At 37.5% G+C, this 15,068-nt stretch overlaps 1 protein-coding gene across 1 annotated transcript in view; it reads left to right on the top strand.

Annotated features, from left to right (window-relative positions):
• Positions 1-15,068, top strand: part of tmtc3 (transmembrane O-mannosyltransferase targeting cadherins 3) — a 53,793-nt gene that overhangs the window by 577 nt on the left and 38,148 nt on the right. The window contains exons 2-3 of the mRNA XM_059336113.1: positions 1,795-2,008; positions 2,859-3,077. Of these exons, the coding sequence (XP_059192096.1) occupies positions 1,820-2,008; positions 2,859-3,077 (408 nt within the window). The 5' untranslated portion in view covers positions 1,795-1,819. The remainder of the gene's footprint in view (positions 1-1,794; positions 2,009-2,858; positions 3,078-15,068) is intronic.

The raw sequence follows: 15,068 nt of genomic DNA, 5'->3' as shown, positions 1-15,068 counted from the left end.
GTTGTATTTGTTTAACCCATGCCTGCCTTTTGATAGCTATATAAAGAGGGCAATGTTAGCTAGCAGTGGTTTTAGGTGGCTGTGGAGGTCCACCCTCACTGGTGTTATTTGCAGCCAGCTGTTCTGGTACCGGTTGGTAGACTGCTGATGTCTCCGCTTGGGGGCTGATATCTCCTCCCTTAGTTTCACTTTTAGTGTCATTTATCTGCAAAATATAATACACAATTATAGACGAGAATATCTATATATATCCTTTAATTAACTAGGTAAAAGTCTCGTTGAGATTTAAATTTTTTATTTTTGAGACTTACATGGAACAGTCACACTGACCAAGAGAAATTATTTCTTTATCCTTTACAATCGATTTAAATTTACCGATTGTGATCAACTCAGACTATTTCAATTCATTTTCATTCATTTTTTCCAAGAGAGATCTGGCCAAGAAAGCAGCATAAAAAGTTACAAGTTACAACACTTAAACACAGTTAACATAGACAATTAAATACAATTAAATACAAATACAGCCATCACAACAACACTGAAGGAGCCTCAGTTGAGACTTATATGGAGCAGTCACACTGACCAAGAGAAATTATTTCTTTATCCTTTAGAATCGATTTAAATTTACCGATTGTGATCAACTCAGACGGTTGTTAGACTGCTGATGTCTCCGCTTGGGGGCTAGTATCTCCTCCCTTAGTTTTACTTTTAGTGTCATTTATCTGCAAAATATAATACACAATTATAGACAAGAATATATATATTTCCTTTATCTAACCAGGTAAAAGTCTCGTTGTGAAAAAAAATCTATTTTCCAAGAGAGACCTGACCAAGAAAGCAGCATAAAACGTGACAAGTTACAACATTTAAACACAGTTAACATAAACAATTAAATATAAATACAGCCATCACAACAACACTGAAGGAGCCTCAGTTGAGACTTTTATGGAGCAGTCACACTGACCAAGAGAAATTATTTCTTTATCCTTTAGAATCGATTTAAATTTACCGATTGTGATCAACTCAGACTATTTCAATTCATTTTGCAGATTGTTCCATGATAAAGGGGCGTAACTAAAAGCTTTCTTACCTAACTCAGTTCTCACTCTTGGCATCAGCATCTGTACAATATTTTGTGAGTGTAGACCATGTTTAGTTTGGTTTCGACACATGTATGCACACATGTATGTTGTAACTACTTGCTGTATGACGTTGCTTTATAAAGTTGCCTTATTATTTTTTTTTTCAAAAGTTGCATTGCTGGTGTGATTGCATAGTTGCTTTAAAAATAACCATCTATTTTCAAAATGGACTGCACTTGTATAACAACCACTCAAAGCGCTTTTATACTACAGATCATCATTAACCCATTAATATGCACATTTATACAATGGTGGCTGAGGCTTTCCTACCTGGTGCAACAATCAGTAACTACCATTCACAAAAAAAAATAAGATTAAGATTGGGGAAATTCAAACACTGCATTTAACTCATCTTTTTTTTGTGGGTAGCACATTCCTGCACGACCAGGAACTGTGTGGGTTAGATGCCTTGTCAGTCCTGGGATTCGAACCACCGAAACTCCGGTTACAAGCCTGATTCCTAAAAGTTTTGTGTTCATGCTCTTGCCCAAGGGTACTTTGACATGTAGACTGCCATGGTCAGGGCATCGAACCACTGACCTGCCACACAGTGGGCGACCGCTCTACCATCTGCACCCCCTAATATGTCCATGAGTTTTACAGGTGTCAGCAAATTTTGATTAATTCAAACCTCTTTGTTTTTCCCGTTCAGTGATCAATGACGGCTTTGGTTAGCCATGGCTGTCGTGTCATGGAAGGAGATTTTACTTTTGACTGGACTGGTGGTGGGATGTTACTGGAACAGTCTGTCCTGCGGCTTTGTGTTTGATGATGTCTCAGCAATCCTTGACAACAAGGACCTGCGGCCTGCAACCTCTCTCCACAACCTGTTCCTTAATGACTTCTGGGGAACACCAATGGCTGAGGTAAGCCATGGTCCATTACACATGTCTAGGGTTTTTCAGTGTGGGCTTACTTTAAGTTTACACGATTATTGACAAAAGCTGAGCTGGTAAGCCTCAAGCATTTACACTAAGTTTAAGAGATGGTTTATTAGCAGCTTGATTAAGTCCATGATGTCCAGATTGCAACCTCTGATTAACTTTACTTTAAAATTAAACTTAAAAAACATGCAAAAGCTTCACTGAACATTTGTCAGCCTTTAATGCAGGGGTCTCAAACTCAAATTAACTGGGGGCCGCTGGAGGCAGTATCAAAATGACCAAAAAGAAAACACAAAAAATGACTAAAAAAGACACAAAATGACAAAAAAAAGACCCAAAATGACACAAAAATTACAAAAAAACACAAAATGACTGAAAAAAAAACACTAAATCACTTAAAAAAAAAGACACAAAATGACAAAAAAGACACAAAATGACTGAAAAAAACCCACTAAATTACTTAAAGAAGACAAAAAATGGCAAAAAAAATATACAAAATGACAAAAAAATACACAGAATTACCAAAAAAAAGACACAAATGTATAAAAAAGACACAAAATGACCCAAAAAAGACACAAAATGACTAAAAAAGACACAAAATGGCTAAAAAAGACACAGAATTACCAAAAAAAAGTAATTAAAGGGACCTTCCACACACAACACGGTAAAGTGCCATTCATATAAAACTCACATTAAACTTTCATATCAAGGTGGGGGCCACAAAATATCGTCACGAGGGCCACAATTGGCCCGCGGGCCGCGAGATTGAGACCCCTGCTTTAATGTTTCTCAGTCTGTCAACTGATGGTATGTTATGTATGTTTATCTACAGGAGCGGAGCCACAAATCTTACCGACCCTTGACCGTACTCACCTTCCGACTGAACTACCTCTTCAGCGAGCTGAGCGCAGCTTCCTACCATCTGCTCAACGTTGTGTTGCACGCCGTAGTGTGTGTGCTTTTCCTGCGAGTGTGCCGGCTGTTCCTGGACAAGACTTCCAGCTTGGTGGCAGCGCTGCTGTTTGCTGTGCACCCCATCCACACCGAAGCTGTAAGTGTACATTTATGTATATAATGTAGAGAAGTTTATGGCAGAAAACTATTTCACATTCATACAATTACAAACTGAAATGACAGTGACTATTTTTTGTTTGCCGGGCTGTGTTTGAGAGAGTGACAGAGTGAGGAGAACAAAAACTGGACATTGCATCCAATGTTGCTGTAATTTTTTTATGACTAGAGTGAAAGGATGTCACCCTCGGGGTTGGTGGATCCGTGCATCACTTAAACGTACAGACTGTCAGAATGAACACCATTGCTATTGTGAACCCTCCGGTTACAAGCCTGATTCCTAACCTCTAGGCCAGGGGTGTCAAACTGCCCGCAGTGTAATTCTATTTGGCCCGCGAGGCAATACCAAATTATTATATTATTATTGTACTATAAAAGCTGACCCGCCGGTATTATACGGCGCATTTACCGCTAATACTACAAATCCCACAATGCCCTGCTGTTGTTTTGGCGCGTCAATCAGGACAGGACCCAGAAACGCGCTCCTCTGTGACAGTTGTCATAGCAACCTCAAGCTAGAGCTGTCTCCGAGCTACCCCTTCCCTAAAATGGCGAAAAAAAAGGCAGAATTTATTAACCTGTTGAAAAAGTTTATTTTGATATTTAAATCGGGAGGATGCAAATAGAAAAGGGGCATACAATTTTTATTTAATAAATTAATGACACTGATGTGTTTTTTATTTGAAATTTGATTTTGCATGTCTGCACTATTTAGTTATATTATTATATATTGTATGTTTATAAGCGTTGCTGGTTCCATATTTAATGTTAAAGCAAAACATGTTTGGTATATATTAAAAGGTTTATTTGTTCAATGTTGGCACGCGATTTTATTCAAGTTTTAAATTTTGGATATGGGGTTCAGTCTCTTGCACAAGGGTACTTTGACATGTAGACTGCCATGGTCAGGGCATCAAACCACTGACCTTCCACACAGTGGGCGACCACTCTACCATCTGCGCCCCCTAATATGTCCATGAGTTTTCAAAATTGGAAAGAGGAGGAAGTCATGTAAGATGTTGCTGTCATTTTTTATGACTAGAGTGAAAGGATGTCACCCTCGGGGTTGGTGGATCCGTGCATCACTTCAACTTACAAACTGTCTGAATGAACACCATTGCTATTGTGAAAGCATGATCTGTTTACTGTTCGCCTGGAAAAGAAGCAGACGTCAAAACATTAGTTCCGCATCACATCCTCCCAGTCACACGCACCCCACCTTTCATGCCTCTGCGCCACACACTTTGAGGACTACTGCCATAATAAGATGTGTCAGGAGTTAAACAGAGGAGCAGCTGTTTGGAAAAGGTTTGAATAAAAAGTAGCAGCACTATTGCGTAAGGGAGTCATGTCCTGGGCTTTGTATTTCTTCCTTTAGGGTAGTTGAATACTTGTTTCACATCTCGTGCTTGATCTTTTTTAGATGGTTAAAATAAATAAAGTACATCCGTTAACTATTACTACTATAAATATGTAACTCCTGACCATTTGCCTCACTTTGTAATATTTCTGTAAAGCCTAATGGTTACCCATAAAACCCATTTTGGTTCAGATATCTTGAGTTGCGGCCTCTTCAGCCTCTGGAAGACAGAACATTGGCCCGGCCTGCCGGTTAACCAGCTGATAATTAAGGGGTAAAGAAAGGAAATAACGATTGTATCAGATTGGTTTCGGCAGATACTTAAGGTTGCGGTATTGTTGATATCGGGCATGAAAAAGTGGCATTGAGCCGCCTCTAGTTTCCTGTCGTGCGGACTTATGATGGAATAAATGTTGACTCGAACCTAAGTGCTAAAATGAAGTGCAGAGATAGATCTGCAAGCCTAAGTGGAAAGTAATGGGCTATTACTTATGAATAGAAACTAATTTGTGATGGTTTTGAGATGGACTATTCAATTAGCGCGAGAGCAGCATCAGTTCATTACTGAGCTAACACTGTTTTATAGCACATAAAAGTTTTAGAGCAGCTGAAGGGCCCATTGAACTGTATCCTTAAATGACTTCTTCAGTTGTAAGCTGGTCTTTATTTCTTTATGGGCTAATGGATGAGTCGACTCAGGTCAACAAAGATTTCTTAAGTTGATTAAGTCAATTTTTGGTTTTTCAATGCTTTTTTTCATGCTTTTGAGGACATCTCTGGTAAACACAAGATTTAAAGTGGTGCTTTTTGGTGGAGACACTTTCACAGTTTTGAATCTTTCATTTAAATGATTGTTAATCGTCTAAGAAGTTATTTAGTTGGCGACAACCTTTTTGGCATTAACCTTTAACTTGAGCATACAGTGAGCATGTGAGCATCCACACTGATGAATGAGGACGTTATGTTCAGCTGTGATGCTGTTTGTTTCATCAGATGGTTGGGGTCTTCTCAGCGATGAGTCTCCCTGCAGTGTTATCTGCCATATTCAATGTGCTGCCTTGTGAATTCAGATAGATGTTGACCGGCTTTAAGCCTTTCTATCATAATCAAATCACTCTGAAAGTGATCTCAACAATATTGTACACCATTATTCAGTGTTGTAGTCAAGACCCCCTAAACCGAGACCAAGTCAATACCAAGACAAGACCAAGACTTTGAGGGGTGGAGACCGAGACAAGACCAAGACTTTGAGGGGTCGAGACTGAGACAAGACCAAGACTTTGAGGGGTCGAGACCAAATCAAGACCAAGACTTTGAGGGGTGGAGACCGAGACAAGACCAAGACTTTGAGGGGTCGAGACCTAGTCAAGACCAATACTTTGAGGGGTGGAGACCGAGACAAGACCAAGACTTTGAGGAGTGGAGGCCGAGACAAGACCAAGACTTTGAGGGGTCGAGACCAAATGAAGACCAAGACATTGAGGGGTCTAGACCGAGACGAGACCAAGACTTTGAGGGGTGGAGACAGAGACAAGACCAAGACTTTGAGGGGTGGAGACCGAGACAAGACCAAGACTTTGAGGGGTCGAGACCGAGACAAGACCAAGACTTTGAGGGGTCGAGACCAAATGAAGACCAAGACATTGAGGGGTCGAGACCGAGACAAGACCAAGACTTTGAGGGGTCGAGACCAAATGAAGACCAAGACATTGAGGGGTCGAGACCGAGACAAGACCAAGACTTTGAGGGGTCGAGACCGAGACGAGACCAAGACTTTAAGGGGTCGAGACCCAGACGAGACCAAGACTTTGAGGGGTCGAGACCGAGACGAAACCAAGACTTTGAGGGGTGGAGACTGAGACGAGACCAAGACTTTGAGGGGTGGAGACCCAGACGAGACCAAGACTTTGAGGGGTCGAGACCCAGACGAGACCAAGTCTTTGAGGGGTCGAGACCGAGACAAAACCAAGACTTTGAGGGGTGGAGACCGAGACAAGACCAAGACTTTGAGGGGTCGAGACCCAGACAAGACCAAGACATTGAGGGGTCGAGACCGAGACGAGACCAAGACATTGAGGGGTCGAGACCGAGACGAGACCAAGACTTTGAGGGGTCGAGACCGAGACGAGACCAAGACTTTGAGGGGTCGAGACCGAGACGAGACCAAGACTTTGAGGGGTCGAGACCGAGACGAGACCAAGACTTTGAGGGGTCGAGACCAAATCAAGACCAAGACTTGGAGGGGTCGAGACCGAGACGAGACCAAGGAAAATCGGTGTACCCCTAGTTCTTGGTCTGGTCAGCTCTTAAGACTGCACAACCAATTACCTCACTAGAGGAACAACACTTAAATTCAGTCATAGTTCTTGTAAACCAGAGCCATTACATCAGGTTAAACCTCAGTGGTGTTCCTATTAACAGGGAAAGCAAACACTGTTTTGGGGTTCAAATGTTCACATCCAGTAATGTGTAATAGAGGCTATAGAATATAAGCCATGTGTACATGTACATACTATACATGTCGTAACTCATCAGGGGTGGGGGGATTAGGAAATGATGTGTCTGCTGCTTACAACACCTCTATAACATCACCACCTCAGCATTGCTCCAACATGCCCACCAGCTCCGATGGGGCGTGTCTGTCAGTCCCACAGCTTCCGAATAGGTGGTCTTATTTATGGCCTTATCTGTCTGTCTAATGGGTAGTTTTTCCACAGGGTAAGCACTGCAGATTTTCCACCCACAAAGAAGCCATATTAAAATCCCAATGCAACGATGAACAATAGGTGACAAAATAGCCGACATAGCATATTATTAGACCGTTCTCCCCGTGGTCAGCTCTAATCCAAGACGTCCCCTCCCACTGTGGATTCTGTCTCCATGCATCCTTTAACTCATGTATAATGGGATTAAGTCAACTCAAGTTATTGTCATTTATATCCCTTCTGTTAATAGAGCAATGAGTATTATTAGTCCTCTTCTTCGGACTGTAGATTGTTATTAACTACAGTCATGGAAACATTATTAGAGCATTGTTTTCTTCAATATCTTGTTAATTTTAATGCCTGGTACAACAAGATATAATGATAACTACAAAAATAGCTCATAAGAGTTTAATTTAAGAGCTGATATCTTGACATTTTCCATGGTTTTCATGATAATAACCAAAATCATTATCAAGAAAACCATGGGAAATGTCTAGATATCAGCTCTTGGATTAAACTCTTTTGAGCTATTTTTGTTGTTTTCATTATATTTGTCCAAACAAATGTACTTTTAGTTGAACCGGGAACAAGATTAAAATGAACAAGAAATGGAAGAAAACAATGGTGGTCTAATATTTTTTCTATGACTGTAGATCCCTCTCAGTAGCAAAGTAACATAAGAGTGTGCAATGAATCAGTTTTACTTTTTTTAGGTTTTATGATATATGCATACAGTTGAATGTATGTTCTTGCATATGTATCATTTTATATATATAAATACCGTATATATGGCTTCTTAAAATAGTCCATGCAACATCATAGTCACGTTTGCAGCTGCATTTATTGCACACTTTAAAAGTAACAATTTGGATTTATTAACGGTGCTTAGATTGATTTTGTGAGTGCCACTGAAGATGATCACTTTGGATTTATTTGAACTTGATTTTAAGAAAAGTACAAGAGAATTAGTTCAAACTAATTCTAACTTTTACTAAACACACAAATCTTTACAATATATGGAATACGAAGAAAACAATAGTGGTCTAATATTTTTTTCCATGACTGTATATTGATTACTTCAATTTTTGTTAACTGAATTTATTTAAGATTTTACCATCATTTTTTTTTTTGTTGGTGCAGCTGCCTATCATGACAAAATGTTATCGGGTTACAGACTTTATCAAGTTCGATTGGAAACCAGAAAAAAGACACAAAATTATTAAAAAAAGACACAAAATTATTGTAAAAAGACACAAAACGACCCAAAAAAGACACAAAATTACCAAAAAATACACAAAATTACCAAAAAAAAGACACAAAATTACCAAAAAAAGTCATAAAAGGGACCTTCCACACACAACACAGTAAAGTGCCATTCATATAAAACTCACATTGGTCTAATATTTTTTTCCATGACTTTATATTGATATAATTCATTTTTTGTTAAGTGAATTTATTTAAGATTTTACCATCATTTTTTTGTTGTTGTTGCAGCTGCTTATCATGACTGTTATCAGGTTACAGACTTTATCGAGCTCGATCGGAAACCAGAAACCTTTTGCTTATTGTTTATCATTTAAACTTTGACCAAAAAAAGATACAGAATTACCAAGAAAAAAGACACAAAATTATTAAAAATAGACACGAAATTATTAAAAAAAGACACAAAACGACTCAAAAAAGACACAAAATTACCAAAAAAAGTAATAAAAGGGACCTTCCACACACAACACGATAAAGTGCCATTCATATAAAACTCACATTGGTCTAATATTTTTTTCCATGACTGTATATTGATATAATACATTTTTAGTTAACTGATTTTATTCAAGATTTTACCATCATTTTTTTTGTTGTTGTTGCAGCTGCTTATCATGACTTATCAGGTTACAGACTTTATCGAGCTCGATCGGAAACCAGAAACCTTTTGCTTATTGTTTATCATTTAAACTTGATCTCATTCTCCTCTATGGGGCCTGTCGAAAAAAGCTTCTTCTCCAATTAGGACGTGAAATTCATCCTATTCAACATAGCTGAACTGATGACCAGACAAAGTAGAAAAACAAAGAAAACATTCTGCTTCTTGGGGCGGAGTGCTACTGTTACACAGCATGCACCACTGCGCCAATCTTCCTCATGGTGTTCTCTAATCTATGCAGAGTCTCTCAGACTTCTTGAATGGAAACAATTTGCCTCACAAATGGGCCCTTAGAGTTTGTCCAGCAAATGCCCTTCATGTTATCGCCGTCTGGAATCTCCCTCTGAACGAATCATTTGTTTTTGAGTTATGCTCCAAGCACTGAAGGTCCCTTCATGATAAAGTGCGTACAAAGAGACCCTGTGTGTCCCCATGTCTTTCTCTCTCTGTTTTTTTACTTATCTGTCTTCTTGAATGGAGATTTCAGGGGTTTTTTAGTATCTCCAAGTATCTTCGAATACAAATTATTTAGTGTACGACAGTATATTAGGCCTCTGAAATGGCATTAAGGGGAAAGTACTCAGTGAAAAGTTGCATCCATATGCAGAAAACGCAGACACAAGACTTGAAGTCTGAGTAATTCATCCAAATTAACAAACTAAAACTGTGGCAGCCTTTCTATCATTCACTTAAATTAACTTAGATGGACTGACAAGACAGTTTTAAAGCTGTCCGTAAGCGAATGACTGCATGTTCTTTGACCCTTTATAACGTATACGATCTAAAGTCACTGTTTTATATGAATTTATAATCTTTTTTTTTTTTAAATTAAGGTATTTTCTGACATTTTTAGAGACACTGTGAGCAAAATTCATAACGATGATCAAAGACAGGGCCTGGAGGAGGAGAATGATTCAGATGTTAAGGCCATGTGAGACATCTTATTTCACTTAACTCCAGTAACTACATAGTAACTTTCAGAGATCTTGCTAAAACGTTCCACAAGAGCTGAAACGATCAACATTTTTGTTGTTTATTTATAATTGTGGTTTTACACTACTGGTTTGGACAAAACAAACAATTTCAAGATTTAACTTCACTTCCATCTGCAGATGAATCCATCATAAAAATCTGTAGTTGGGTGATTCTCATGAACATGGTGCAGCTCATAGCAAAAATCCAAGAGCATTGAATACATATTTTCTTTGACCCTTTATAACATATACAATCTAAAGGCACTGTTTTATATGAATTTATAATCTTTTTTTTTTTTAATTAAGGTATTTTCTGACATTTTTAGAGACACTGTGAGCAAAATTCATAACGACGATCAAAGACAGGGCCTGCAGGAGGAGAATGATTCAGATGTTAAGTCCATGTGAGACATCTTATTTCACTTAACTCCAGTAACTACATAGTAACTTTCAGAGATCTTGCAAAAACGATCACGTGCCGAAATGTTCCACAAGAGCTGAAACGATCAACAATTTTGTTGTTTATTTATAATTGTGGTTTTACACTACTGGTTTGGACAAAACAAACAATTTCAAGATTTAACTTCACTTCCATCTGCAGAATAAAACATAAAAATTTGTAGCTGGGTGATTCTCATGAACATGGTACAGCTCATGGCAATAATCCAAGAGCATTGAATACATATTTTCTTTGACCCTTTATAACATATACAATCTAAAGTCACTGTTTAATATGAATTTATAATCTATTTTTAAAAAATTAAGGTATTTTTTGACATTTTTAGAGACATTGTGTGCAAAATTCATTACCGTAACACATTTTTAAATAAAAAAACAACAAAAGTTTTTTTTTTTCTTTGGCAAGCACTTAAATATGCTCAAGGGTAGCTGGTATCACCAAAATGTATTTTACTGAAATATACACATATTTTAATGCAAACAATTCTATCATTACTGTAACATTTAACCATTTTTTATCATCAATTTTCATTCAGATTTTGTTCTTTATACATTGATAAAAACCATTATGTTTGATTATATTCTGTTAAATTATACATTTTTAAACAAATGTATATTTATTTTATAAAGTTTATTAAATATTTATTGTATATAAGTGGGGAAACCATGACGTTTTTATCTGGACGCATTACAGTAATGAATTTGTGAATCAAAAATATGTTTAAAAATATTGTTTTAACACAAAACAATGAATTGTGCCTCATTATGGCTATATTGTTCATTCATATAAAAGTGAAATATATTTAGTTTAATAAAGTATGTCCTTATAATCTTCACAGACAGAACTTAGACTGGCTTCATGAGAATCACCCAGATTTACTTTTTTCTTGTGTTTTTTTTTTCCTCCCCTGACATTTTAAAATGTGATGTGAGCATATCAGTGTGGTAACTTATTTGTGCCACTGTGACGAATGATAGCATAAAGTAGGTCTAGACCAATTCAATTATGCAGCTGTTTAACAGTAATCGCACTAAAACGGTGAATGTAGCATCAGATGTTTTTTATTTTTAGCATCCTTGGATCGAAATGGCTCCTGCAAAGTTCACCACCTTATCAAGTGAACCAATGCAGCAGAGTGGCTGCCTGATAAAGCAAGTTTATGTAGGTATTATGATCCGGTTTGTGTCAGTTTTTTCTTTTTCTTTTTTATTTGCAGGATGCACCATTTAAAGCACACATATATACAGTCATGGAAAAAATTATTAGACCACCCTTTTTCCTCAATTTCATGTTCATTTTAATGCCTGGTACAACTAAAGGTACATTTGTTTGGACAAATATAATGATAACAACAAAAATAGATTGATACGCTGGTACGAGTTTAATTTAAGAGCTGATATCTAGACATTTAACATGGTTTTCTTGATAATGATTTTGCTTATTATCAAGAAAACCATGGAAAATGTCTAGATATCAGCTCTTAAAGCAGGGGTCTCAAATTCAAATTACCTGGGGGCCGCTGGACGCAGTATCAAAATGACCAAAAAAAGACACAAAATTACAAAAAAAAAAAAGACACAAAATGACAGAAAAAAACCCTAAATTACTTCAAAAAGATACAAAAGGACCAAAAAAGACACTAAATTACAAAAATAGACACAAAATGACTGAAAAAACACTAAATTACTTTAAAAAGACACAAAATGACCAAAAAAAGTCACAGAATTACCAAGAAAAAAGACACAAAATGACCAAAAAAAGACATAAAACGACCCAAAAAAGACACAAAATGATTTAAAAAAGACACAAAATTACCAAAAAAATGAATTAAAGGGACCTTCCACACACAACACTGTAAAGTGCCATTTATATAAAACTCACATTAAACTTTAATATCAAGGTGGGGGCCACAAAATATCGACACAAGGGCCGCACTTGGCCCGTGGGCCGCAAGTTTGAGACCCATGTCTTAAATTAAACTCTTATGAGCTATTTTTGTTGTTATCATTATATTTGTCCAAACAAATATACCTTTTAGTTGTACCAGGCATTAAAATGAACAAGAAATTGAAAAAAAAAAACAATGGTCTAATAATTGTTTCCCATGACTGTAGTATAGTGGTGGCTGGGCAGCTGGTGAATTACTTCCACAGCCAGTAATTAGGTAAATAGTAGGTCATTTAGAGTACAATGAATGGGCTTTGTTGAAATCTAAACATCTAGACTTGGAAGTTGTAACACTCTTGTAATGCAAAGTGTGCTCTCAAGGAATACAAACTAGACAAACGGGTCTTTTTTTTGTAGTTTTTTTGTTGGACCGTATGTGTTTAGGATACATCTAATTGTAACGATGCTTAACCTTGAAGTGAGACTGTCATTTCTTCCACACGAGGGCAGTCATCATTTACACAAATGACAGGCAGACATTAATGTAAGAGAGGCTGCTGCACGCAGATCTTGTCATCCACTGAGAAGATTTATCTGACTTGACGTGTTTTCACACCTGGATTTAAAGGCTTAAACATGTGTACTCCTGTTACTGCCAATTGTAGACACGTGTATAATGTTTTCAAAGAAATCAGAACTTGGAGGTTTCTGTGTTTGTCTTTACTCGAGGTGTACTTTTGATTTATCCGTGGTGGTTGTTGAACCCTGTGGAGAAAGGGTCATCTGCTGGTGGGAAGCTGTGACACCTCACTGGCAGGGGCCTGTTGTGAGATAAAGTTACGCTTGATTTATTGGCTTCCGCGGGAGGAAACGTTCTCGAATTTAGGGAAATTGCAGCGTCAAAACGCAACATCACAATAAATCCTGTAAATAGGACCACATGTGCAAACTTTTGCCTGAGATAAAGAGCCGGCCAATTAGTCACAAAGCCACAAACTGTGGCAAGAAGTACAAAAGATTTAAGGCAAGCATGTCTAAACACACACAGTTTACAACAAGTAAACAAATGATGGTAAAAACCTGAAAGGTACCTGTCCAACCTTTCTGTCTGTCCTCCGGGAGTTACCCACTGATCAGCTTAACAACTGCCAGAGGGGCAAAAATGTGTTGATGGCGTAATGCTGCTTTCACAAGGAAACCCAGCAACCCCTTCCAGAAAGTTTTAGCACATACTCATCACATATTAGATCAGGGGTCTCAAACTCAAATTACCTGGGGGCCGCTGGAGGCAGTATCAAAATGACCAAAAAAAGACACAAAATGACAACAAAAAAAGACACAAAATGACAGAAAAAAACTAAATTACTTAAAAAAGACACAAAATTACTAAAAAAAAACACACATTTTTTTTTTTAAAAGACAGAAAATGACAAAAAGACAGAAAATGACACAAAAAAAGACAGAAAATTGCAAAAAAAGACACAAAATGACAAAAAAAGGACACAAAATGACAGTACATAACATTTCCACTTCTTCCGGTAACAACAAAACGACAGATAATAAACGCTCCGGTAACAGCTGCCTTTGTTTTTGTTAACAGCGCAATAATGGGACCTTCCACACACAACACGGTAAAGTGCCATTCATATAAAACTCACATTAAACTTTCATATCGAGGTGATGGCCACAAAATATCGTCACGAGGGCCGCAATTGGCCAACGGGCCGCAAGTTTGAAACCCATGTATTAGATCATATTGCCTGGGGAATAGTAGACTGCTCAAAAATGTCATGGGGTGAGGTGTGGATGCTCTCATAATTCTTCCTGCCGTACAGTTCAGGCTGAATATTTAGCCTCAGCCTCAAACTTGACGGATTATCAAAGCAGGATGTAATACCGTAATTTAAAATAGACCCCTTGGTAAGGATTGACTGATGGGCCTAACCAATTATGTAGTTATTTATAATGACGTAAACTAGATGAATAACCTTCATTTTTATGTCAAATCGGCTGTTCCTGAGCCTGTAATCACTCAGTCATGTCTCGCCCAAAGCACTGTCTGATGTCTGTCAACACTGAAGATCCTCTGATGAAGTTACAATAAAATGTACAATCCTCAAACACACCCAGTGTTTCCCACAGGAAAATAGCTGTGGGGTGTTTAATTCTGTATGAAAAATATAAATATAGATTATCGGCCTCATTAATTACTAAAAGTATTTTGTGTCTTTTTTGGTCATTTTGTGTCTTTTTTGATCATTTTGTGTCTTTTTGTGTGTTTTTTTTTTTGTCATTTTGTGTCTTTTTTAGTCATTTTGTGTCTTGTTTTGGTCATTTTGTGTGTTTTTGTTATTTTTCGACCTGAAATCTAAATATTTCTACGAGCATGGCATTCAACAAGAATCTTTTAAATGGGAAAGTCATGTTTTAAATCTCTATGATTTAGCATTACAGGTCGGGAAAAAATCGATACAGCATAGTATCGCGATATTTTGCATGGCAATATTATATTGATTCATGGCCGCCAAGTATCGATATTTAACATTCCGGCAGACGTCAGTATTTTCGCCGTTTGATTTTTTCAGTAGTCCATAGCGGGCTCATTTTTAGGAATATACTTGAGATACTAGTTTCATATGAACCCCAAATTTCTCCCGATGGTATTCA

The sequence above is a fragment of the Centropristis striata genome, chromosome 6 (genome assembly GCF_030273125.1).
Source record: "Centropristis striata isolate RG_2023a ecotype Rhode Island chromosome 6, C.striata_1.0, whole genome shotgun sequence".
In the NCBI taxonomy this organism is placed as follows: domain Eukaryota; kingdom Metazoa; phylum Chordata; class Actinopteri; order Perciformes; family Serranidae; genus Centropristis; species Centropristis striata.
Note: the sequence above shows the minus strand (reverse complement) of the source record. Positions and strands in the feature narration are given on the sequence as shown.